At 37.6% G+C, this 24,664-nt stretch overlaps 2 protein-coding genes across 4 annotated transcripts in view; both read right to left on the bottom strand.

Moving 5' to 3' along the window:
* The window catches only part of LOC107555495 (cardiomyopathy-associated protein 5-like), a 14,931-nt gene extending 4,018 nt beyond the window's left edge, over nucleotides 1-10,913 (bottom strand). Inside the window, exons 1-11 of the mRNA XM_016238319.1 lie at nucleotides 10,628-10,913; nucleotides 6,543-10,176; nucleotides 5,143-5,238; nucleotides 4,509-4,742; nucleotides 4,279-4,301; nucleotides 3,851-3,972; nucleotides 3,638-3,772; nucleotides 2,539-2,685; nucleotides 2,132-2,279; nucleotides 599-732; nucleotides 237-351 (exon numbers count right to left, since the gene is read on the bottom strand). Of these exons, the coding sequence (XP_016093805.1) occupies nucleotides 237-351; nucleotides 599-732; nucleotides 2,132-2,279; nucleotides 2,539-2,685; nucleotides 3,638-3,772; nucleotides 3,851-3,972; nucleotides 4,279-4,301; nucleotides 4,509-4,742; nucleotides 5,143-5,238; nucleotides 6,543-10,176; nucleotides 10,628-10,749 (4,910 nt within the window). The 5' untranslated portion in view covers nucleotides 10,750-10,913. The remainder of the gene's footprint in view (nucleotides 1-236; nucleotides 352-598; nucleotides 733-2,131; nucleotides 2,280-2,538; nucleotides 2,686-3,637; nucleotides 3,773-3,850; nucleotides 3,973-4,278; nucleotides 4,302-4,508; nucleotides 4,743-5,142; nucleotides 5,239-6,542; nucleotides 10,177-10,627) is intronic.
* A 1,157-nt stretch (nucleotides 10,914-12,070) lies between these two features.
* LOC107555479 (poly(A) RNA polymerase GLD2-like) lies at nucleotides 12,071-20,138 on the bottom strand. 3 transcript variants are annotated; one of them, XM_016238292.1, is made up of 15 exons: nucleotides 20,051-20,138; nucleotides 19,465-19,657; nucleotides 19,273-19,386; nucleotides 18,886-19,144; nucleotides 17,785-17,899; nucleotides 16,586-16,677; nucleotides 16,400-16,463; nucleotides 16,241-16,301; nucleotides 15,446-15,522; nucleotides 15,228-15,356; nucleotides 15,014-15,057; nucleotides 14,792-14,928; nucleotides 13,594-13,685; nucleotides 13,398-13,477; nucleotides 12,071-12,559 (listed from the first exon to the last, which is right to left on the bottom strand). In XM_016238292.1, the coding sequence occupies exons 2-15, from the start codon at nucleotides 19,584-19,586 to the stop codon at nucleotides 12,485-12,487; spliced, it is 1,461 nt and encodes a 486-aa protein (XP_016093778.1). In that variant the 5' UTR covers nucleotides 19,587-19,657; nucleotides 20,051-20,138; the 3' UTR covers nucleotides 12,071-12,484. The 3 variants fall into 3 exon arrangements, with proteins under 3 accessions (XP_016093778.1, XP_016093776.1, XP_016093777.1); XM_016238290.1 differs by having other exon boundaries at nucleotides 19,465-19,621; XM_016238291.1 differs by having other exon boundaries at nucleotides 19,465-19,615.
* Between the last annotated feature and the right edge of the window lie 4,526 nt (nucleotides 20,139-24,664).

Raw genomic sequence — 24,664 nt, 5'->3', positions numbered from 1 at the left:
AATATAGTTTATTTATTTTTTATATATATATATATATATATATATATATATATATATATATATATATATATATATATATATGCATTTGCTGTTGCTCAAGACACTTGTGCTTTTGAGCATCACTGAAAACAGCATATGTCATGAATTTTGAGGTTGCAAATTAAACAGGACATATAATTTGTTGTGTTTTCAGTGTTAGTTTTGTAATAGTTAAAACAATTGTTTGAGGTACTTACTCTATGATAGAGGACATTTTATTGTAGATGTCATGTGGGTACTCTACTGAGTTCCTGTCCTCTGAAACCTTCAGCAGTGAGTTGGCCTTTTCACTGAGGAAGTGGAACCTTGTACCTTATCATACAACAACATTCACCAATCACCAATTAACAAACAGAATGAACACATTTATCATATTAAAAGTGAGAATTTAGTGATGCTGTCAAAAATTGCCATGTTTTAAATCACTAACTAAAGGTATGGTCACATTAAAGAAATTCTGGAAAAAATTCCCATTCGCATGAAACTTTGCCAAACAACAGATAAATGTGACTGCACTTTAATAGGAATAATATTGTATGAGAATAGAGGTGAATCTGACCTCTGGTGGAGATAAGGGCCGCCTCGCTCTGCTCACTGGCCCCTCCGGCATTCACTGATTTGATGTATAAGAGGTAATTTTCATTGGGCTGAAGGAGGACCCTCTGCTCATAACCTTTTATCCCTGATATGGATCTGTGTAAGGAGAGACTGTTTTCAATAAGTGCAGATTTAACCTCTCTTTACCCTGCTGAGATGTGCCCCCTTGAGGAATCATGGGAAACTTGATCTGAGTGTTCAACGGGTTTGAGTATATAAGCTCTTAGTGAAATATGCTACATAAAATATTTGCAGCAAATGCTACTGATGGCAATCAATAAGTATATTTGATGTTATGTTTGATGTTAAAAAAGGGTAAAATATTCACTTCACCACTTCACTTAACTCTAGCGAATGATGTAGGACGTAGGTGTAGCGTAGGCTCCGGTGAGAATATGCTAGTCTCGCGAGAACCAAGTTTTGTTTACAGCAAAGGAAAACCAGTCTCCTCTTGGCTTCTTTCGAAATCCTCTGACATTTTTCTTTACAAATCCTCGTTTTGGACTTGTTTTGTTTTTTGCGCTCTCCTCTGCGCTTCCGCGGTCACCACTTCTCACAGGAGTTTACGCTACACCTACGTCCTCCACTGGAACGCCACTCTCTTATGAACGTGTGTACGACAGTTAGCGGAAGCTAGAGATTATGTTTATAAAGTCTTAAATATGGATATTTTTCATAAACGCATCATTTCACTTCAGAAGGCCTTTATTCGCATGGAGCACTTTTTATGATAGATGGATGCACTTTTTTGGGCTTCAAAATCTAGCCCCCATTCATTGCCATTATAAAGCTTGGAAGAGCCAGGACCATTTTTAATATAACTCCAATTGTATTCATCTGAAAGAAGAAAGTCATATACACCTAGGATGGCTTGAGGGTGAGTTAATCATGGGGTCATTTTCATTTTTGGGTGAACTATCCCTTTAAAAAAATGATGTGGACTAATAAATTGATGATATATAATTCAAATAATATAATATAATATTCCATAAAAAAAATTTGAATCTGGGTTAATATGGTTAACTAAAAATCTTCCATTACATGAAATAAACTTTAACTGAAATAAAATAAAATTTGAAAAAACTTAATTTTAGCTAGTTGTCAAAGCAACATTTCTCATTTTCCTTTAGTTTAACTTGATTTACTAAATAACTAAAACTAAAATAAAAATGCATAAAAACTACGTAGACAAAAAAACCTAAAACAAATAAAATGACAAAAATACACAATTTCACTTAAACTTTAAAATAAAGACAGAAAATATAATAATAATAAAAATTATTATCAAAATAATAATAAAAACTATAATAGTATTTCAAAAATATTAAAATAACACTGATTAGAATTGTCAATTTTGAATTCATGGTGACTTTGAAATAAAAAAGTTAACCAAAACATTAAAAAGATGGTATCATATTTGGCTGTTTTGCTCTAGACCCCTAGTGCTGTTTATGCTTGTACAGAGAGCTGAGTATAAGACCGGTTAACTGTATACCTGAGTCCCTCTCTCTCACATGCGTATTGGCGGCAATACTCCAGTGTGAAGCTGTCCACAGCGCTGGGCTGAACGGCGATCCAACGCAGTGTGGCCGTGTCCCACAGCACTGTGCACTGTTCTGTCTGGATCACCGGAACAGAAGGAGCTGGAGAAACATGGTGAGTTACTGATCAAAAACAGAATAACCACTAATCCCAAATTTGTTTCACTAAATGTGAACATTGCATATTTAATCTGGATTAAAAACACTTACACTTTGCATTCACATTCAGTGTCAGTGACCACATAGTCAGTCATCTCATTATAAATGTATATATTATGACATACAGATATATGACAGCATGACCTGTTGCTCTCACAAACATCATGTGAGTGAGAGGGGATTTACATGCTGAGTAACTGACCGGTTCTGAAGGGTAGTCTCTCACTCGGCATGCTGCAGCCTGTGTAGTTCACCGCCATCACCCACACTTTATAACACTTATCTGGTTCCAGCTCTTCTAGATTACAGTAGCTCTCCTTCACAGTCACCCTGTATTCCTCTGAGATCGCTGCAGATTTAATTACATTTAACACAGTTTAACTGAAGCACGTGGCTGCTCGGAGCATCCCACTGACATCCTTCTACATACTAATAGGCCTAAGTGTTTTTATTAGTAAGATTGTCGGGTTTTTGTGTGAATGTTAAAGGGATAGTTTTATGCTTAAATATTTTTTACCTTCAACAGATTTATGCCATACAATGAAAGCTAGCGTGGTCCAAACAACACTGGATTTGTTGAACACCTTTCAATTTCACTGTATGAACAAAAACTTTTTTCAAAATTAAAAGAAAATCTTCTTTTGTATTCCACAGAAGTAAGTAATATAAGCTTGGAATGACGTGAGGGTGAGTAAATGATCTTAACAGTTATTTAATCCACCTGTTGTAACAATGTTTTATATATAGGCATTAAACTGATTAAAAGTGACAGTAAAGACATTCATAATGTTACAAAAGATTTCAGATAAAAGTTCTTTTGAACTTTCTATTCACCAAAGAATCCTAAAAAAAAATTATCATGGCTTCCACAAAAATATAAATATATGCAGCACAACTGTTTTCTAAATTAAATGATAAGAAATGTTTCTTAAGCATCAAATCATCATATTAGAATGATTTCTGAAGTATCATGTGACACTGAAGACTGGAGTAATGATGCTAAAAATTTAGCTTTTTCCGTCATAGGAAAAAAAAAATATTATTACATTTGAAATAAAAAATATATACATTAAAAAATATATATTAACATAGAAAACAGTTATTTTAACATTTCACAATATTACTGATTTTACTTTACTTTTTTGAGCAAATAAATGCAGCCTTGGTGATCATAAGACATTTCTTTAAAGAACATTTAAAAATCTTACCAACACCAAACTTTTGACCACACTTTTTGTGTGTGTGTGTGTGTGTGTGTGTTTTAGAGTGGATGGTAAAATCCTGTTCTCCTTTAGTCTAACCTCCTTGTGGTTCTTCCATGCAGTAGACTTGGAAGCAGTCAATAATATCATCCTCATTAACTTTCCAATACACAGTGACGGAAGTGCTGGTTGCAGAATTGGCCTGTTGAGGCTGAAGATGTGGTTTCTGAGGCACTACAAAATGAGTGATAATTGAAGTCAGTAAAAAGTGAAGGGTGTTTATTTGCAATGGAAATCTTGGCTGAGGCGCACCTGGAATGGCTTGTCTGTTTTTCCTCCCATTGCCTGATTTGCCCTTGGCGTAATCCTCAAAAACCAGCAGCCCTCGTGGACCAAGTTCAAGTGACATGGTGGATTCCAAAGCTGTATTCAACCTATTCAAAAAATGAATAGAAGGATCACTGGAAGGAGACGCTGCAAAACTAAGAAGAAATCCAGCTTATCACAATATTTTCATAGCATGTGAAAACCCCATGCAGTAAATAAGTTGATTTCTATTCATTTAAAGGCTACAAACATTTCATTTCAACACTGTTTTGAACACACCAAACTCAACAAGGCAATTACAACAAGCTACAGCAAGATGATTCATTTAATATGCAAATCATTTTTGAAGTATTGTTATTAGCATTCGGTGTTAGCAAGCCAACATGCAACATAAATTCAGGCCATTCAGTTACCTTATATTGATATCTTTTGATGACTGAGAAGGGGTGAAAAAGTGGTTTGATTAGACTACAAAAAACTTTCTAGATACAGGTCATCGTCTCTCTTAACAAATCTTAGCTAAGCACTTTAAAAATGCTTTCAGTGCAATTATGGCCTTGGACAAAATCCATACATTAAAACTAATCTTAATGTGTGACCTACTTTAAGAGAGTAACTAACACACAAATGAGGTAAGCCTCACAGAAAGAAACGTAAGCAGGTCTGTCTCTTCCTCCTCCTTAGCTGTCATCTCCATCGTCTCCTTGGCCTTGTCGATGTTCTCCTGGAACGAGACAATCTGGTCGTACAGCTGCTCCAGTTTGGCCTTTTTCTCCTCCTCCATGGCCTGAGACATCTCATTATACTGATCCATCAACAGCTTCACCACCTCCTCATTGTGCTCCTTTATGATCTTGTCCCCATCATTAAAGTTCTCCTGTGAGAACAGCACAATAAAGCTGCACATAAGTTCGCAGTAACCTTTCTCGCCTTAATAGCATCCCCAAGCTGACAGTGCACTAACGTAAGCACTAAAAACTCTCACTCTAGAGTTTTGTGAGTGCAAAATTCGCCTCCACAATGCTAAGATGTTGTGCGTGGTTCTCAGGACATTGCTACACATTTTCTAGGGCAGTGTTTCTCAATCTTTTTGACCTTATTCTTGGTATTTGACCTTATTCTTGGTTGAAATACTGTCCAACAACATATTTATAGGTCTCTAAGATATTTTGGCCTCTAGATATGACTTGTCTTATAGTCCACAAAGTGAAAACCACAAATGGTACAGGATATGTTGCATATGTTTAAAGGAACACATTTCAATATAATGTAAATACCTCCACTGTATTGTATGCCAGCTCAAGCTCAGATACAAAGTCTTCAATATTCTCTGATCTTCCTTGTAAAACTGATATCAGTTCACTCAGCTGATTCTGAAAACATTATCACATGGGAAATTCATTAGACAGACAACTTTAAAGGGGTCATATGATGTTGCTAAAAATAACATTATTTTGTGTATTTGGTGTAATGCAATGTTCATGCGTTTTAAGGTTAAAAAAACACATTATTTTCCACATAATGTACATTATTCTTTCTCCTCTATGCCTCGCCTTTCGTCAATTTTTACAAAGCTCATCGGTCTGAAAAGCGAGGTGTGCTCTGATTGGCCAGAAGGAGTCTTGCGGCAACCACATGTGACGACCCCGGGCTGGACTCCGCTTCGTACACGGTGAAAGCCGATCCGGCGATTGACAGCGCGAAGTTGATGTATTTCCTCAGCGACCAGCACGGATCAGCTCTAGGCATGATGAAGCGGCTATCGTCCTCTTTTGGAAGGCCAAACAAAGTAGTTTCGCTTTCACAACGAAACACACAGTGTCTCCACGACATGGCGGTGGCGGCAACAACAATACTACAGCGAAAATAAAAGTTACGCCTTCTTTCTTTGCATAAACATTTGGGTGGCATTATGCAAACCGTCCCACACAGTGATGTAGACATGTGGGGGCGTGTTTAAACGAGGCGTTTTAGGAGAGCGTGGACAAGTCTTAACTTTTATAAAGAATATCTCTTTGGATTTGAGACTTTAGTCTTTGCAACTTTACAGATCTTCTTTATGCACCAAGAGCTTGTAACACTCCAAAGAGAAAGGAAAAATTGAAATCCCATCATATGACCCCTTTAAACATTCTGAGGTACAGAACACAACGGAAATTACACAACATATTCAGCATTCATCTTGAACGATTGAGCAACTTCTATTCCTTTCATTCTTGCAAATATAATTTCTCTTTTGGATTGTTCATACTTGCAAATGCCAAATCACATTGGTGCAGTCCTTTGGAATAAACTACAGATGAATCATGGAAACAGCTGTCTACTTTCAGAGAGGGACATTTCAGGGCTTGCTGTGAGTTAGTCGGTTCTGACTCATCTGCTATGAATACTGTCAAAGGCCAATAAAAGTAAACAATCTTTCACTGTCTCTAACTGATGCATACTTAAACATTCTTGTATAGTCAACAAATTGTAGTTAGTTTTACAGCCGATTATGTGTTTTTATCATTTGGAAAGATTAGACACTGGAAGAGCCCCTTTGTATAAAACACTTGAGCAATCAGTGACTTCATAATGTAAGCTCTCTAAACAGGCCAGCTGAGAAAGATCAGATGTCAAGCTGATGTCAGGAAATCATGTCTTAGCACTCTTTCAAAGTACAGGGAACTTAGCTTACCTTAAGACTGTCAAAGGCCTCATCCAAAGAGGCCATCTCATGGTTTTGATGCTCAGCCTCACTCAGCAGTACTGGGCAACGACAAACAAGGCAGAACGCATCCATTGGTTGAATTTCAAGTTCCTCTTGTTCATATTCCACCATCTGGGCACTATCTAAATCCTCAACAAATTCAAAGCTGGTTTCCAGGGTTTGATCTGACAGTTGAACTTGTTCATGGTGCCCATCCTCAGCTATAGCTCGTTCAGACTGTCTTGCCTCTTGTTCGGTGACCATCTCATAATCAAGCTCCTCCGCAATTTCCTGCTGCAAATATGGGTCGCAGCTCAAGGCCGACAGGTCCTCTTGAGGGGTAAAACTTCGCAATTGTGAGAAGACACCTTTGTTCCTACTTAGGCTTCCTCCTCTATGTATATCTTCAAAAACTTTCCCACTATCCTCTGGCTCTAAAGGTGAAACTCTCATTGCTGAGTTGTCGTCCTCATCAACTGGAGGAGGCAGCAAAATGGGCTCTGGTAGGTCTGTTAAATCATCAATCTGCCTATAATTCATATGTGTTTTCTTCCCTTCCTCCAATGTTTCTGCTGATGTTAGAGGTAACATCTTATTCTCAATATCTGTCTGACCAGTGGATGATTCTTTCACTGGGATCTCTCTGGTTAATATGGTCACATCATTTATTTCACTATGTTCTTCTACCTGTACCTTCTTTGTTGGTACAACAGGTGGCAGCCTTATATTTGATAAGTCCTCTACATCTTCTGCTACTCTCAACTCTTCTATGCTTTCTTGCGCAGATGCCTCCATGTCATTAGCTAACAATAAGTTATATTCTTGTCTCGAATCAATAATTTCTTTCATCTCCGTTGTCACTCTTTTCTCTGCAGGCATCTCATGCTGAACAGACTCTTTTGTGGTGCCGGCTTTCTGATTTGCTTCCTCTATAACATCTACCTTGATTTCCTCAACTTTTCCATGTTTTTCTGCAACCCCAGGTTCAATCTCAGGTATGTCAATATGTCCCTTTTGCTTTTCCAGCCTTTGTTTTAGCACTGGGGCCTCATTTGTTGGCCCATCTGCACCCGTGTCCGCTTTGGCTTTCTCGTTTGTTGCACCGAATTCATTTTGTAATTCTGGATATATTTTCCCCTCACTTGTAATCTGAGGTTTAGTCTGAAGCTCAGTGTTTGCTGTATCTGTTTCACATGGATGTGATTTTTCTGAAGCTCTCTGAACTGATGTAATTTCAGACTCTGGCTTCATTTCAAGTTCTGTTAACACTTTTGCTGTACCTATATGGGCCTCAACCTCTTTTGCTGCACCAATTCTGTCAATTACTTGCTCTTGTTCCTCCTTCTTAGGTATTAATCCTTCACTCACTTTATCCTCAACTACAGCAAGTATTTCCCCACTTTCATGGACATGGGAGTCATTTTCTAAGGATTTAGATACAGAATGTTCAGTTTTAGTAGCATCTGTTGTAATTGTTTCAGACTCTTCAGAAGGCTTGACCTCTGCTTTCAAAGCTTCTTCAGTTTTAGGAGGTTGTGTTTTATCTAAAAGCGGTTCGTTGATACTGATAACCTCCTGAGCAAATATTTCTGGCGCTTCTCTTTTTGCTATGTCTTTATCAATCCTTTGAGTTATATTTGGTTCTAAAATTTTGCCTCGTGTCTGGTTTTTATTATTCTCTCCTTTGTCATCTTTAGTAATAATACTTGTTTCCTGAATGTCAGCAATGACATCAGCTGCTTTGTGACGTTTATCCACACTGACCTCAGAAACACTAATGTTTTCAACTGCATGTGATGCATCAGCCTGGATTTTCTCTGAGCTCTTTGTAACAGGCAGAATTTCAAAATCATTTTTAGCTTTAATAACATCTTCATGCGCTAAAGCCCCAGGCACTTGAATATGAGCAGTCAGACTTATTTGTTCTTGTCCACTGTGTTCTTCTTTATTGGTGGTTTTGCTTTCTGGCTCAAGGTCTTGAACCACTTCACGAGGTCGTGTGTCATCGGGGTCACTTTTTGTCATGACACTGACATCACGTTGCTTTTCATCTTTCTTACTATGCTTCGCAGCCAAATCGTCTGATGTGACGTTTCTTCTAACGATCTTTTCCACCTCTGGTTGAATTCGTGGAACACAGTGCCCCTCTGAACATCCTGTGGACTCACACTGCACTTCGCTTTCATCTTTATCCTGCACACATGGTTGTTCAACAGGTACTTCATCTTTTTCTTCTTGTGCTCTTTCTAAGCATCCAGAGAGTTCAAATTTACTTTGTGACCATGCAAATTTCCCCCCATCTTCCTCCCCTTTGGCCTCGGCTACATTAGCACCCACTGGTGTTTCATCCTTCAATATGAATTTCTCCAGATAACCATCTCCATCATCAGAATCAGAGTATCGCCTTTTGAAGGACCTTTCGGAAACGACACTCTCCGTATCTGAGAAGTTGTCTTCTTTCTTTCGGTCTCCTACTGCGTCCTCATAAAGGTCTGAGTAGTGGAAGGACATTGCTCGTGGCTCCTCAAGAAGAATAGGATCTATGATCTTTGCCGGTCCGGTGGGGAGGTATACAGGTGTGAGGATACATTCCTGACTTCCAAATAAGACCGATCCACTCTCTTTCAGAGTTTTAGAGCTCTCTTTTGCTGTTCTTCCATTTCGGTCCTCATACTCACGGGGAACCACAGGCTCTGAATTGAACTTACTTCCATAGAACACTTCATCAAGATGTTCACCTGCTATTTCAACATCACTGATAATTACAAAGGAATCCTCATCAACGGCTTCATCTGCTTTTGGTTCTTTCTGAGTCAGCTGAGTTTCCTCCGGTTGGACAGTAACTTCTGGTACAAGTTTTTCTGTCAGTGCAGTGATATCACTAGACGCCTGCTCATCTAACAGTGTGAATTTTTCAAGATAGTCCATATGACTTTCATCCTTCTTTGGTTGTTTATCAGCAGAGATTTGGGATGATTCTTTCAAGCTTTCATTTCGCTTTATTTCCTCAATGTCTGTCTCTATGTTTCCAGGACAACTGTTTGTAGCAACAGATTCATGCTTATGTTTGGATTTTAATTTTGGGGTATCATTCAAGTAGGCCAAATTCTCTGCCGGTTCACTGCTATCTTCCTCATCTACTGTAGCGAGCTTTGAAGGTACAACAATATTGAGTATTTCAAAACCCTCTGATATCAAACTAAAAAGATCTTGATCCTTGCTTGCAGCAGACTGACCATCCTCATTGTTTTCAGATCTGATGTTCGGCACAGACACCTCAATCATGGCGGGTCTTTCCTCGCCTATCCGACTTTTTGGCAGTCTGGAGCTCGTCTTTTTAAACCGGTCACCCAGCTTGCCTCTGCTGCTTGTCTTTTTCCTCTTAATTCTGTCTTCATCCATTATGATCACAATATTTCCCTGTGTTCCAGAACCTTCCAGGCTGTTCTGTTCAGACGGCGAGCTTCCCTCTGAAGCCCATGGAGTCGAGCATCTACTGGAAGCAGTCTCCCATACTATCCCACTGTCCTCACTCTGTACCGTCACCATGGAGAACAATGGGTCCACCATCAGGCACTGGAGTTTAGGCTTCACTGATGGATCTTGCACAGCTTCCTTTAAACTAACCAAAAAGAGTTTAGAAATGTTTCAACAAAGAAATGTTATACTAGTCTGAGGTATCATATGGAAGATATCATGTTTAGTGCTTAATGATATTTGGACTCTACTTGTAAAAAAGTTACAAATTATTAGTAGAAGTAGATAGAATATCTGCTAATTACAGACAGACTTAGAACTAAATATGAAGATATTTAAAAAATATATATATTAAAGTGTTAATGAATGGGCTATATTAATAAAATATAGCAATTGTATTTTTAATGGACTTCTATATATAAAATGCAAGTCTTGTTGACTGTACAGGAAAAATAGCTAGGTACAATGCGACATAGGCAGTAGTGAACAATATTTCATTTGAAGAGGAAGAACACATTCATATTTAAAAAGGCTCAGGTGAAATTATCCTTTATGTAAAACTTTATAACTAGAAAGCACCCATTGGGAACTACTACCTTTTATGAAGTTCCTCAATCTCCTCTTCGCCGTCGATATCCATTATTCCCGACCCCACGTCCTGCATTTCCTCCATCTCTGGCTCTGCCCCCTCACGTTCCGCTTTCAGAGCACGATCCATTTTGATAATCGAAATATGGTGGTTATTTTAAAATAAAAAACAGCTATGGAGAGTGCAGCTTCGTGTTGGGATCATGTCTCGTTGAGCGCAGTTCGCCTTACTCAGCGGCTGCTGTAAATAGATTACAAATATTCTTGAGCTCAAGGCTGCATACTTGGAAAAGAGTCACAGGTGTCCCCGTTTTTTTGTAAGCCCAGTTAATGATACTGTCCTATTTGATTTCCTCTGTCAACTTTTAAACAATAGCACATCGTTAACTACGTCCTGAACAGTACGGCTTGCATGAATCTACAACAGCGGCGGTGTGTCCCCTGTAATGTGACCCGCAGAGAACACCGCCATGTCCACGAGGGACAGGAGGACTCAGGCCACCGTAGTGTCAGTTTTCTTTGACTGAGCTAATTTTACACTCTCACCCCAACACACAGCCATATCAACATTCCCAAACTCGTATTATGCTGCGAATCGAGAACAACCCATTAATGTGTATGCTATATACATTATAACGTACATAATACATTTAACGGCAGTTGAAAGTGTTACTGTAAGCTACTAAACTGCTTCATGCAGAAACATGTTCAGTTTTCTCGATTCACATGAAAGCAATCTGAACATATCAAATTTCAATTTGATCATATTAAAAGAATTTCCTTTAAAATATAAGGGATGTAATCTGGAAAGCATCTGTTGTGTACAATCATCTGATAGAAGTCTCTAAGATGTCAGTTTTACATACATTCTAAATAATCTTAGACATTTTTTTAAACGTCTATTTGCCATCTGATAGGAAACGTCATATAGATGTACTGCAGATGAGCAGACACTCTAAAAAATACCTCTTGCAGATGTCAAATTGGTGTCTCTGTGATGTACGTGTGCTATCAGGGAAGTTTTACCACTTTTACAAAAGATTGCTTTCTCATTTTTGTATTTAACAGAACATATTACCAACAAAACAAGTGAGCAAAGGAGACGTTTAAGACTAAAAAAATAAGTGACAAAAGGCAAATTACAATTTTATAGTGACATTTTAATCAGTTAAACGTTTAAAAGACTGTACAAACATGACAGATAATAGAATCCAATAGATATGCCATCATTGAAAATGTTAAGGTAAACCACTTTTACAAAAGATTGCTTTCTCATTTTTGTATTTAACAGAACATATTACCAACAAAACAAGTGAGCAAAGGAGACGTTTAAGACTAAAAAAATAAGTGACAAAAGGCAAATTACAATTTTATAGTGACATTTTAATCAGTTAAACGTTTAAAAGACTGTACAAACTATACAAAACATGACAGATAATAGAATCCAATAGATATGCCATCATTGAAAATGTTAAGGTAAAAGTAGTCAGTTGCCAAAAAAAAAAGAAAAAAAAGAGAAGTATTACAATTTTGGGTTTTTAAGAAAAACAAAAGATCACAGGAAAGCTGTCAACATAAACATGATAGGATTTTTTTGGGGCAGTTTTGCTTTAATTTCAGTGAGCAGGAAAAGGATTATTGACTAATAAACCCAAAATTGCTCAGAGTCTGATGTTACATGTACAACTCAAACATAGACACTGTTCCTGACTAGGGACCAGATAATATCCTAGTCAGCTCAATGGATTTGACTCAACACATTCCAAAATGTCCAGCACACCCAAAAAAGCATTTCTTCTTACAATGTATCACTGAAGACTCCAAGTTTAATCCATTCTGTAAGTTTATTCTTATCTGGGGTCATGCTATCTTTTTGGTCTTGTATTTTTGAGAGGCAGGATAAAGTTGAGATCTTTTCTCAGCTGCAGAACCTGGTAGGACTGTAAATGAACAATAAACACCAAAAATAAACTCGCCTGCTGTTGAAACACACCTTGTTCATTAATAGGATCAGAATAGTATTTTGCAAAAGTAACTACAAATTCCAGTTGCTCTGTAGACCTTATTTCCCCATTCCTCATGACAACTTTAGCTTCCTTCAGGGGAAGTCGTGGCCTAATGGTTAGAGAGCCGGACTCATAACCCAAAGGTTGTGGGTTCGAGTCTTGTACCGGCAGGGATTGTAGGTGGGGGGAGTGAATGCACAGCGCTCTCTCCCACCTTCAATACCACGACTGAGGTGCCCTTGAGCAAGGCACCGAACCCCCAACTGCTCCCTGGGCAACGCAGCATAAATGGCTGCCCACTGCTCCGGGTGTGTGTGTGTGTTCACTGCTGTGTGTGTGCACTTTGGATGGGATAAATGCAGAGCACTAATTCCGAGTATGGGTCACCATACTTGGCCACATGTCACGTCACTTTTTCACTTTCACTTCCTTAAAAGAAGGAAGTAGCTCTGTATGAGAATATAGCATTAGAGTGTAAATGCAGAGAGATTGCATTAAAATTATTTCACTCCTGTATTACAACCCTGAAATGATCTGTTCTTGTGATAACCCATACATACTTTCTTATATTCTGCAAGAAGATAATCACTTTTAAGATTTTACTCTGAATTTCTGTTGAAATACATACGGCATATTACAGCATTACTGTAAAACACTGAGAAGCTTATTTCAGTTACTCAACTTGTCAGGAATGTGCTTTACTCACATGTATTAAAATGATATTTTAATATTAATTAAATACATTTTTTAACACTGATTTAAGGAGGCTTACCTCTGTAAATTCTGCTTTAATGGCTTCAAACTTAACCGTCTCGTGAACGGCTCTGGCTGTGTTTGTCCGATCAAATGGTTCTAAAACAAAATATAAATATTCAAGTTATAGGGGACTGATAAACAATAATAAAAACAAACACCTGTTATTCTTACTCTTTCAGTATGTGATGTACAAAGATAATGGGACTGTTTACCTTCTACACAAATGAACTTCTCTCTCCATTCTCTGCAATAGGTCTTGGGGAGAGTTTTTGCCTCACGCACAGAGATTACAAGCTTATCCCATCTGTGGAAATATAACAATTTACTTAAAGACATGCTTTTCAATGCATTCAGACTTATTTATTCCAAGAAGCATATGCACATATCCAGTGTTATGAGCATTAGAGCAGGCCATCTGGACTAGGGCCACATGCAAAGCCAGAATTTCACCTGCTGTTGTCAATCTAGCAAAGTGACATGAAACAGGAGCTTTGCAGGTGGCCTAGATTTAGGTTAGTTTTTGTTAGCAACACTGGCCCCCCATCTATTACAAGAAAATCTAATGTGCTGCGTAAACTGGGATACAAACATTACATATTTGATTGACAATTATTTCCCAGTCAAAAATGACCAGCCTTTTAAAAATTGCTTGAATTATACTATATTGCTCATTATACTACATTATCACCAAATCTTGGATTCAATTTTGTTGTCAAGTTGTTTTCTTTCAATTAGCACAAGTTTTGTATTTCTTTTACAAAACCTGACTGGTCACAGGCCTCCTGTTCACTCAAAAACTGTGGTGCTTAAGCTCAGATCAGAGTCCTACGATCAATCAGTTCCAAAAAGAAATACAAAGCCTGTGCTAATTGAAAGAAAACACGTTGATAAAAGTTGATGAATACAACATTTAGTAATAATATATAGTATAACAAGAAATGTATATGCAATGTTTTGACTGTGAACACCACAATAGTAGCAAGGTGGGGACAATTAAAAAAAAAAATTTGGTTAAGTTATTATACTCTGTTTGAGCAAAGTCAGTAAGTTTTAGTCCAATGCAATAACATTAACTAGGATTTTTAGGAAAAATAAATCCTCTTCAGGTAAAAAAAGATTGGAACACAACAAGAGGGTTATGTGTTATAGCACTATAAATTCAAAGATTTAGGTAGGACCCAATGCAATAACATTAACTAGGATTTTTAGGAAAAATAAATCCTCTTCAGGTAAAAAAAAGATTGGAACACAACAAGAGGGTTATGTGTTATAGCACTATAAATTCAAAGATTTAGGTAGGATACAAAATAGAGTGACCTAGAATGAAAATGTTTCAGAACGTTTTCTTGTTTTGCCTAAAATATAGGTTTGATCAATGCCGATGCCATAAAATCAAATAATGTTACTTACTTGAAAACAGTGGCATAGTACTTCAAGAAACCCAAGAGCAAGTCTCCCAGGGATGATTGGTTTTTAGACACAAAAGCCGGAATATTGCTTGGTCCACTTGGCACAAGATGAACGTCCATCTTAGGGTTGAAGCTCTCCTGCAAGAAATGGTTGCAGCATTTAGTAATTTCTTAAAAAAAGCATATTTTTATGCATCATTAATTTATTAGACAATTTGCTTACTGGATAATCCTTCTGAAGGCATGGAATGACAGGTTCGGGAAGAGCTATATGAGGTTGAAACAATAAACATTTAGAACAGAACAAAAGCAGAAAAGCACAAGAAAGCTTAAAATCTTGCATATTTTTAAGACTCATTGCACTCCGTCCAAACACTGATAATTAGAAATGTTTAGTGTGTTAGACCTTAATCCTAAATGTTCGAAAAATGACTTACTCTGAAGGTAATGCAGGACCATAAGAACCAGGCTGTAGCTGCTCAGTGTTCCTCGGCTGGCATCTTTGATGCAGTGGTGACTGGCCCACTTCTTTATTACAAGGATGATAGGACGAACACGTTTTTCAACTGAAATTAACATTTAAAAAAACAAGAATAAATTACATTCTCCTAAAGATATAAATTGGGTACACAATTCTGAATATTTCTGATCTTACCATAGGCATACGTCCGCAGTAAGAAGGTGTTTCTGATACCGACAGTGTTGTTGAAGTTCAAGTCAAACTCCACACCACTGTTATGAAAAAGAATTCCAGAAAAAAAAACTGTGGTTAGCTGTTGTATTGATCTTTTGTTTTCTGATGATACTGCCTTTCATGACTTCCCAGTAAACAATCAAACCTGTCTGCCTGCTACATTCACACTGTCAGTGCTGGTTAAATACAGTTCACTTCCGTTCAAAAGTTTGGGATTGGTAAGATTTCTTTTATATTTTAGAAAGAAGCCAATTATGCTTACCAAGGTATCAGAATTACATATTTTTTATTATTTGATCAAAAATAAAAATGCTAATCCTGTTAAATATTATTACATTTTAATATATTTTAATGTAATTTATTCCTGTGATGGCAAAACTGAATTTGTGTTCACATGATCCTTCAGAAGTCATTCTAATAAGCTGATTTGCTGCTCAACAAACATTTCTTATTATTTAAATGCTGAAACAGTTATGCTGCTTATTTTTGTGGAGACAGTGATTCAGTTTTTCTGGATTATTTGATGAATAGACAGTTCAAAAGAACAGCATTTATTTGAAATAGAAATATTTTCTAAAATCTTATGTTCTGTAAAAAAACATTTGAATACAGTAAAGTATAAATAAAAGTATTAATATATATATACATACATATATATATATATATATATATATATAAATAAAAAAAATACATTGAATGGTAGTGTAGGCACACCTATTTCTGACTGCAAATTCAACAAAAACTGATAATGCTTACCCGACTCTGAATTTCAGAATGGGCACTTTGGCTCTGATGAGCTGAGGCCTCTCAATGTAAGCTGTGAAACAGCAGTAATGCCATTAGTGGATGAAACAAAGAGAAGTTTACAGGGAAATGGCTGTATGTTTAATGATGTATGTGTGGCAGATCACTTACACAGTGTGTAAAACAATTTCCGCACAAGACTAAGAACATATACAGCATCTGTTCTGTGGTTTACCTACAGAAGAGTATATTCTTATCATACAATTATATCTAAGACAGTAAAGTCTGAACAATTAGTACAGAAACCACTTGGACAGAATGCAAACACAAAGCATTTTTCCTCTACAACACACATACCTTTCCCTCTTCAATGACAAGACAAAGATCAGCATCACTGCTGCGAGTACCAAAGCCATTTAGAGATGACCCGGCCAAGAAGACTTGTGCACCTTGACCAAAGATAGAGAAAAGATTGAAATTATTAGAACAATTTCATGAAGAATGCAAATTCAAGGAGTAGTTCACCCCAAAAAATTTGCTGGATATTTACTAATTCAAGATGTAGCCGAGTTTGTTTCTTCATCAGGACAGATTTGGAGAAATTTAGCATTAAGTCACTTGCTCACCAGTGGATCCTCTACAGTGGGTGCCATCAGAATGAGAGTCCAAACAGCTGATAAAAACATTTTAGTAATCCACACAACTCCAGTCCATTGATTAATGTCTTGTGAAGTGAAAAGCTACGTGTTTTTAATGAACAAATCCATCAAGACATTTTTAACTTCAAATCACTGCTTCTGGCTAAAACATGAGTCCTCTCTCCATAATATTGCTTTCTCCACTAAAAAAAAGTTGTCTCGTCTGAATCAGGAGAGAAATATGCACAGATCAAGAACTGTTTACGAGTGAAAACAGTTCTAAACAAATATGTTGGTGGATTCTGATGTGAGAGGACAACAGGGGATGGACTTTTTCATTGGAAGAAGCGTTTTTATGGACTATTTTGGCCAGTAGTAGTAGTTATTTATTTTTATTGCCATGTCAGCATCTAAGGCTATGGCAAAAACTTGAGTTGGGATAATACAAGAGGTACATAAACACAAAACAACCAAGCAACTTCATAAAAAAAGCATACTTCATAAAAAACGGGGACATCCCAATAAAATATATGTTTAATGACAATTTTGTCCAGAAGCAACAGTTTAAAGTTAAAAAGTAAAGGGTTAAATTAAAAGTTTTTTTTTTTCCCCAAATACAGCTTTCACTTCATGAGATGGACTGGAGTTTACTTCGATTACTTGTGCATTATTGTGATGTTTTTATCAGCTGTTTGGACTCTCATTCTGACGGCACCCATTCAATGCAGAGGATCCATTGGTGAGCAAGAGATGTAATGCTAAATTTCTCCAGACCAGTTCTGATGAAGAAACAAACTCTTGGTTGGCCTTAGGATGAGAACATTTTCAGCAAATTTGAATTTTTGGGTGCTCTTTACATTTAAACCATGGCTAGAGAAGATCCCAGTCAAAGTATCTGTAAATATGAGTGTTTTGTACATGGGAAGATTGTCTGGATGTCCCTCTGCAGCGCTGCTCGGCAATGTTCCTTCTTCTCCAGATCATCATTCTGTTGCTCACAAGCATGAAACAGGTCGAGAATCTGTTGACTTAGCTGTAGGCAGAAGAAACAAATATAATATTGTAAAATACATTATTACTAGGGATGGGCGTATCGATCCTAAGTATCTATATATATCGATACTGACGTGAGTATCGAAAGTATCGATACTAAGGTGTGTTTTATTTACCAGTGATTGTTTATTTAAAATAATAATAATAATGCGTACAAATGCACTGAATTGGATGAATAACCTTTGTTCGCAAGTTATTTTCCTGCTCATCTGAACACACGCAAATGTTGCAAGACAGAACCAATCAATCAAAGAGAGTGTTCACTCACTTCTAAAAGTGCATTCAAACAGGGCTGCGTTTCCCAAAAGTATCATAAGAAAGCATTAAAGATTATGGGAACAGCAGCCCTGAACAATGCTTATCAGAGGACAGAAAAAAACATATGTTTGAGTTATTTCACAATAAACAAATTGAAATCGTAGCCTACATAGTTTGTGCAATTACATTTATTTAAATTGAACGTTGAAAGATAATATTGATCATGTTCTATTCTGTAATGTTAATAGAAATCATACACTGTCAGAGCAAAAAGGTTGCATTTTATGCATGCAACAGCCGGTCACTGGCAGTCCCTAATGATAATGAACCATAGATTTACTAAAGTGACCGTAGTTCAACTGTAGTATTTGTAGATTTGAATCATGTGTAAACAAAAATATAACCTAATAAATTACAATTAAGGCGTATTGAATGTTAAAATGTGTTTTAAACAAAGTTAAGTGGTTATCATTACCCATTTTACTCTTAGTAATTTAATAATTTCATAATTTAAAAGTTTAGTTCAGAAGTATCGTATCGGTATCGACGATACTGCCTTGAAAAATATCGGTATCGTATCGAAAACAATAAGTGGTATCGCCCATCCCTAATTATTACTTCTCTAAAATTTGCCATCACTTGTGCGCTTCAAATAAAGATCATGTGACTAAACCAGTCAACACTTCTGGCTTTCATTTGTGTGTTCACCTTATCATTGACTGATGATGAGGGAAAGGCGCTCTGATGGGATCCTTCTCTCAAAGATGGAACACAGCCTCCAGGTTTAGAGGTGGCTGATGAGCATGTGGGGATGCTAGAATTAGAACTACACGTTTCTCTGCTTGTCACTGGTCCAGCCGCCGGTTGGGAGGTAAAGTTGCCATTTCTAGCAGGCTGCTTGTGAGGACCTGGAGAAACGAAGCGCTGTCTCTTGAGGTCATTCTGACTGTGATGGTCTCTCCTTCTCCTGGCACAGTAAAAGACATGCTGCTTGAGGCAAAGAACTTAACGTGTCCTACTGACTGAAATACAGATTAGCGACAAGAATTCCAGTGGCTTGTGGTCACGTGTTCAAAATGCCAGAATGCTGCTCACTTTCTGTTGCTTCCTTTTACTCTGTTTGGACTGAAAGAAACATCAGGTTGTTCCACTGGTGTCCACTGATGAGTTGGAATCAAACGAGGAACAGTCATCGCTGGACCAATGAAGCTACAAAGATAAACACTAAAGCAATCAGATGGATTCATAGAACATATGCACGATGTCAAAAGTACAATATCCACTCACATTGTTTCATTCAGATGGGCTTTAATCCTTCGTTGCTGGGACACAGTGTGAGGTAGAATGTGCTGGAATATATGTTCAGATTGCCCATCTTTATGGGAAAAGACAAAAGCTCTAGGGAACATCCTCCTCAGCAGGAACAAACATCTACTGCCTGCGGCTTTACAAACAGAGCAGTCAGTTTGGAGACAACAGCCTGAAAACAGATTATAAGTCACTCTAATAATTTCTGTGCTTTTTTACTGTCACTTTTAAACTTTAACAATTTAACAGGCATAATAAAAACAATGAACGTTCTTTGCAAAGTTATAAAACATCTCGACACCCAAACAAATTATACTGGCAAACCCCCTGCCTTTACAGTGTTTCGTGAAAATTTTAAATTGAGAGATTCTGATATCACTGAAAATATTATCTGAATTAATAAGTAAACATTTGAAGCAAAACGTGCATCGGATTAACCGATAAACGCTAGAACACCACAACAGTTTACTAGCTTTCGGTAGAATAACTGTTAAGGACTAAATGTAAAAAAAAAAATCTGTAATAATTGCCTTCGATTGTTCTATGTAACAAATGAAAAACTCACCAGTGGAGCTGGCAGGTTTGGTAAGAGAGAAGAGCACAAGCGTGTGTAAAAATATCAAAACACCATATCCTCTGTTTCCGGGTTATTGCGCACGCTCGCCTCTGATTTTAAAATACAAGTCCCGGGGGCAGAACATGGGATGGTGGAAAAATTAGCCGCTCTTTAATGTTACACTGAAACATATCGTTCATGAAATCGTTTATATTTAAAAAAAATAATAATATGGCTTGTTTCGCCGTGGAGTCAATCTGTAGGCAAACACGGAAGGCCAGTTGTCATTGGTTCCTTTTTCTTAATTCCTATGATTTTTGTTTTTCAAATTATGAGTAAAAATGGGCCTGTGGTAAACATTACTTGAAGATACTTGTCCGTCATGTGTCAAACGTTCACATTTTGAAGCAACTATATTTTCTTTCTTTTTTTCCCCCAGATAGCACTATACATCTGCAAGATGTCTGTTAAAGATCGCTTCATCTGGAAAGCATCTGCTGTACAAACATCTGATAGACTTCTTTAAGATCTCAGTTTTACATAGGCTCCATTCTAAATCATAAACATCTTAAAGACATAAAAATAGACCGTGATGTACCTGTGCTATCAGGTTTCTTTCTTTCTTTTTTTCTTTCTTTTATAACAACTGCATTGGTTGTTCTTGTTTAATTTGTAAAGCGTATCAACTCGCATCTTTGTGGTAGGCCTAGGCCTATTTGTGACAAATAGTCACAGTGCTGTTATGTAGCATTGAGATTTTTCACTATTCTGTGTTCACAGCGTTTCAGACTATGCAGAGAGAGCAGAGTGGAAGTGAATTTGCCTGTAGTGGGTTTCTTGAAAATTGCAGCAGCTGAGTGGGTTTCTCTCTCACATCAGTAAGAATTGGGGGAAAATGGGTATACGCTGTAAAAAAAATTCCGTAAAATTTACGGTAAAAAAACAGCAGCTGTGGTTACCGGAATTTTACTATATATATATATATAAATATATATATATTTATTGACAGTGGCAACCATTTTTGACCACTGAGAGTACAGTCTGTTGGTCAGCTGTGTATGATATATGGTATTATTTTTTGTGAATGATAACAGGCATGTACTCTGAATGAGAATGAACATTAGCTAATTTCATATATTGATGTGCTGCAGTGCCAAAGTCCTTTAATCTCGTCATGCTTATGTAATCTACATTTCAGCAGAGCATGGCTGAATGCCACAGCCTCATCAATGCCATTTTGGAGCCAATATTGGCAATGATATCTGATATATCTGTACATGGAAATTCCAAAGCTCAGCTGGAGGCTGAAATAAAATATAGCTTTTAAATAAAGGTGACCCTACACATGGCTATTTAAACTTGGGTGCTTGAAGGGTCTTACTGTTCGTCTTGGTCTGAATGACCTAAAATCTTTTCATTGCCCATATGTAGTTATTTAAAAATCAGACTCTTGAAGATTTTCCCAGGGTAGTCTTTGATCAGTGTCTGGAAGTTTTCATTTTAAATGTTTTATCAGATAAAGATTGATTTTCTTGAGGTGGCAAAGCATTTCTTTCATTAAATAAATAAATAAAAAACTTTAATTGCTTTAAGGCTCACTCTTCTTCATTCTTAATTAAATGGTCACCATTGAAAGATTCATTGGCTGTTCAGGGAGTGTATTACTCCCACATCCTACTCAATTCAGCAGCACACTTCTATTTACTACATGCTGTAAAGTGTTTGGTTGTTATGTAGTATGCTTCCTAACATTACTGAACAGCTTTTGTTAGGGCAGTAGTGGGGGTAATAGATTGTAACAGTCTGGTCTTGGAAGTAAAACTTTTTAGGGAAACTGATTTGTAAGGTTTGATTTGTAAAGACAGATACTGTGAGCTATGAGGTTGCTAATCAATGGTATATGCTTTTGTTGAAGCCATCTGTTTGCATTATTTCAACATAATTTATATTGGAATTCATGGTCAAATACTTCATTACCCATAATGCTGTACAGAATATTCCACCAATCAGAGAGTCACAGCCAGCAAATCACACCAAAAGAGCGCTGATCTCTGCCTATCAAGCACTGCAAATGATGTAATCGAGTCGGTCTCCCCAAGCTCTTAAAACACTTAAATATTTTTATATATATGCATATTTTGCAATAAACTTAAAATATATTGTTTATAGATATAATCAACAACTTAATAAAATTAAATAGTAGATTGTAGTGTGTAGTTCTCTCCCATATGCCATTGAGCACCTTTGTACCTTTGTCTTTTTGTCCGATCTTGAAAATTTTGCTTCAAATAAAAGATTGTAATTTTGTGATTCAACTCGTAGCTCATTGGCTTTGTTCATGGCTCATAATACTTTTAAATTTCCCATGGGAAAATTTAATGGAAAAAATACTTCCAGAACCAACGCAGCTGAAATAGTGGGCGACTCTAAAGAAATGTGGTATAGGGGCTGTTGAGGCTTTTCAAAGGTCTTCCCTGGGCTGAACACATTGAGAAATTAAAGTGATGGAAAATATAAGCTGTGCTTCAGAGATAAATATTGTTAAAGGGGTCATATGATGCAATTTCAATTTTTCCTTTCTCTTTGAAGTGTTACAAGCTCTTGGTGCATAAAGAAGATCTGTAAAGTTGCAAAGACTAACGTCTCAAATCCAAAGAGATATTCTTTATAAAAGTTAAGAGTCAACCACGCCTACCTAAAACGGCTCGTTCTAACACGCCCCCACATGTCTGCATCACAATGTGGGAAGATTTGCCGCCCAATTGTTCACGCAAAGAAAGAAGGTGTAACTTTTATTCTTGCTGTAGTATTGTTGCTGCTGCCATGTCGTGGAGACGCTGTGTTTTGTTGTGAAAGCGAAACTACTTTGTTTGGCCTTCCAAAAGAGGACAATATCCGCTTCGTCATGCCTAGAGCTGATCCGTGCTGGTCGCTGAGGAAATACAACAACTTAGCGCTATGGACCGCCGGATCGGCTTTCACCGCAGACGAAGCGGAGTCCAGCCCGGGGTCGTCACATGTGGTTGCCGCAAGCCTGCCGGCCGCTCTTTCGTCGAATCCGCTGGCCTCCGCTCACTCTAGCCCTCCGGCCTCCACTCACTCAAGGCTGCCATGTGTGACGCTGTGTTTCGTTGTGAAAGCGAAACTACTTTGTTTGGCCTTCCAAAAGAGGACAATATCCGCTTCGTCATGCCTAGAGCTGATCCGTGCTGGTCGCTGAGGAAATACAACAACTTAGCGCTATGGACCGCCGGATCGGCTTTCACCGCAGACGAAGCGGAGTCCAGCCCGGGGTCGTCACATGTGGTTGCCGCAAGCCTGCCGGCCGCTCTTTCATCGAATCCGCTGGCCTCCGCTCACTCTAGCCCTCCGGCCTCCACTCACTCAAGGCTGCCATGTGTGACGCTGTGTTTCGTTGTGAAAGCGAAACTACTTTGTTTGGCCTTCCAAAAGAGGACACGACTAGAAATCAGTGGTTAAGTTGTATTTACAACACTGTTCCAGAACAGTTCAACCCAAATATTCAGATGTGTGCAGCACATTTTATGGAGGACTGTTTCCTGATCCTGGTAGAGTAGACTGCAATGCCGGCTGTTCTGACTCACAGACTGTAAGTACGTTTTTTATATTTAAAGAATTTGCCACTGATGATTCAAACGCGAGTTTTGAGCAGTGTAGAGTAGCGCTTGTTGTTTGTCATTTCTCCGATCACAAATGCAGACATGGTTTTATGTTTACGCGGCACGATGCAACGCGTAAAAAGACTATAAGTCATTATAATCCGTAATTATGTCCCCACTGGATGCAGCAAATGCCTCGTTTATAATGGGTTTTAATGTTTTTGCCTCGTCGCTCCGGCCGGACAGGGCATCACAGTATGGTAGGGGCGTAACATTTCCATCACACGCTTGAGGTATTCGGCCAATCACAACACACTGGATAGCTGGCCAATCAGAGCACACCTCGCTTTTCAGACCGATGAGCTTTGTAAAAATGGACGCGTTTCAGAAAGGCGGGGCATAGAGGAGAAACAATAACGTACAGTATGTGGAAAATAAGGTTTTTGAACCTTAAACCGCATAAACACATTTCATGACACCAAATACACAAAATAATGTTCTTTTTAGCAACATCATATGACCCCTTTAAATGAAAAGTGATCTATTTTGCTTATTTTTTCTAAAACAGATGATTTTAATGATTAAAACGAAGATTGATCACGCTACCAGCCAGGTTATGCAACAAACTAAATAACTTATCCATGTATGTCCACTACCTGTACAGACTATTTAAGATCTCTCAAGCTTGAAGTGTGGCAGAAGTTTCGTTTTCTTTGTTGTTACTCCATTATTTGGCCAGAAAGACAGATGTTCATGTAAGGAGTGGATGAAATAGCCTGCTAGCTCTGGATGGTGGTGGGTTGAAGGTGGGTGGTGAGAAATCATCTCCCTTGTGTGTTGATGTTAATATAGAGCTGGGCTTTGATTCCTTAAATAATTGACTATCACTTACATTTAACATTGTACAGTCTTAGCTTTGAGATAAATTTGACAGTTGAATCCAATGGATTGTATGATCAATCTGTTCAAACTAAGCAAAGAATTGTTTAATAGTTGCTTGTAA

Source organism: Sinocyclocheilus grahami, unplaced genomic scaffold (assembly GCF_001515645.1).
Source record: "Sinocyclocheilus grahami isolate Dianchi unplaced genomic scaffold, SAMN03320097.WGS_v1.1 scaffold535.1, whole genome shotgun sequence".
NCBI lineage: Eukaryota > Metazoa > Chordata > Actinopteri > Cypriniformes > Cyprinidae > Sinocyclocheilus > Sinocyclocheilus grahami.
Note: the sequence above shows the minus strand (reverse complement) of the source record. Positions and strands in the feature narration are given on the sequence as shown.

What these genes read in the sequence shown, in the direction of transcription:
- LOC107555479 (XM_016238292.1), bottom strand. Translation starts at nt 19,586, where the DNA reads ATGTTCCCTAGAGCTTTTGTCTTTTCCCATAAAGATGGGCAATCTGAA. An exon ending in GTAAAAGGAAGCAACAGAAA is followed by an intron (nt 19,145 to 19,272) that starts GTGAGCAGCATT and finishes TTACTGTGCCAG; the next exon opens with GAGAAGGAGAGACCATCACA. An exon ending in GAAATTGTTTTACACACTGT is followed by an intron (nt 16,302 to 16,399) that starts GTAAGTGATCTG and finishes GCTGTTTCACAG; the next exon opens with CTTACATTGAGAGGCCTCAG.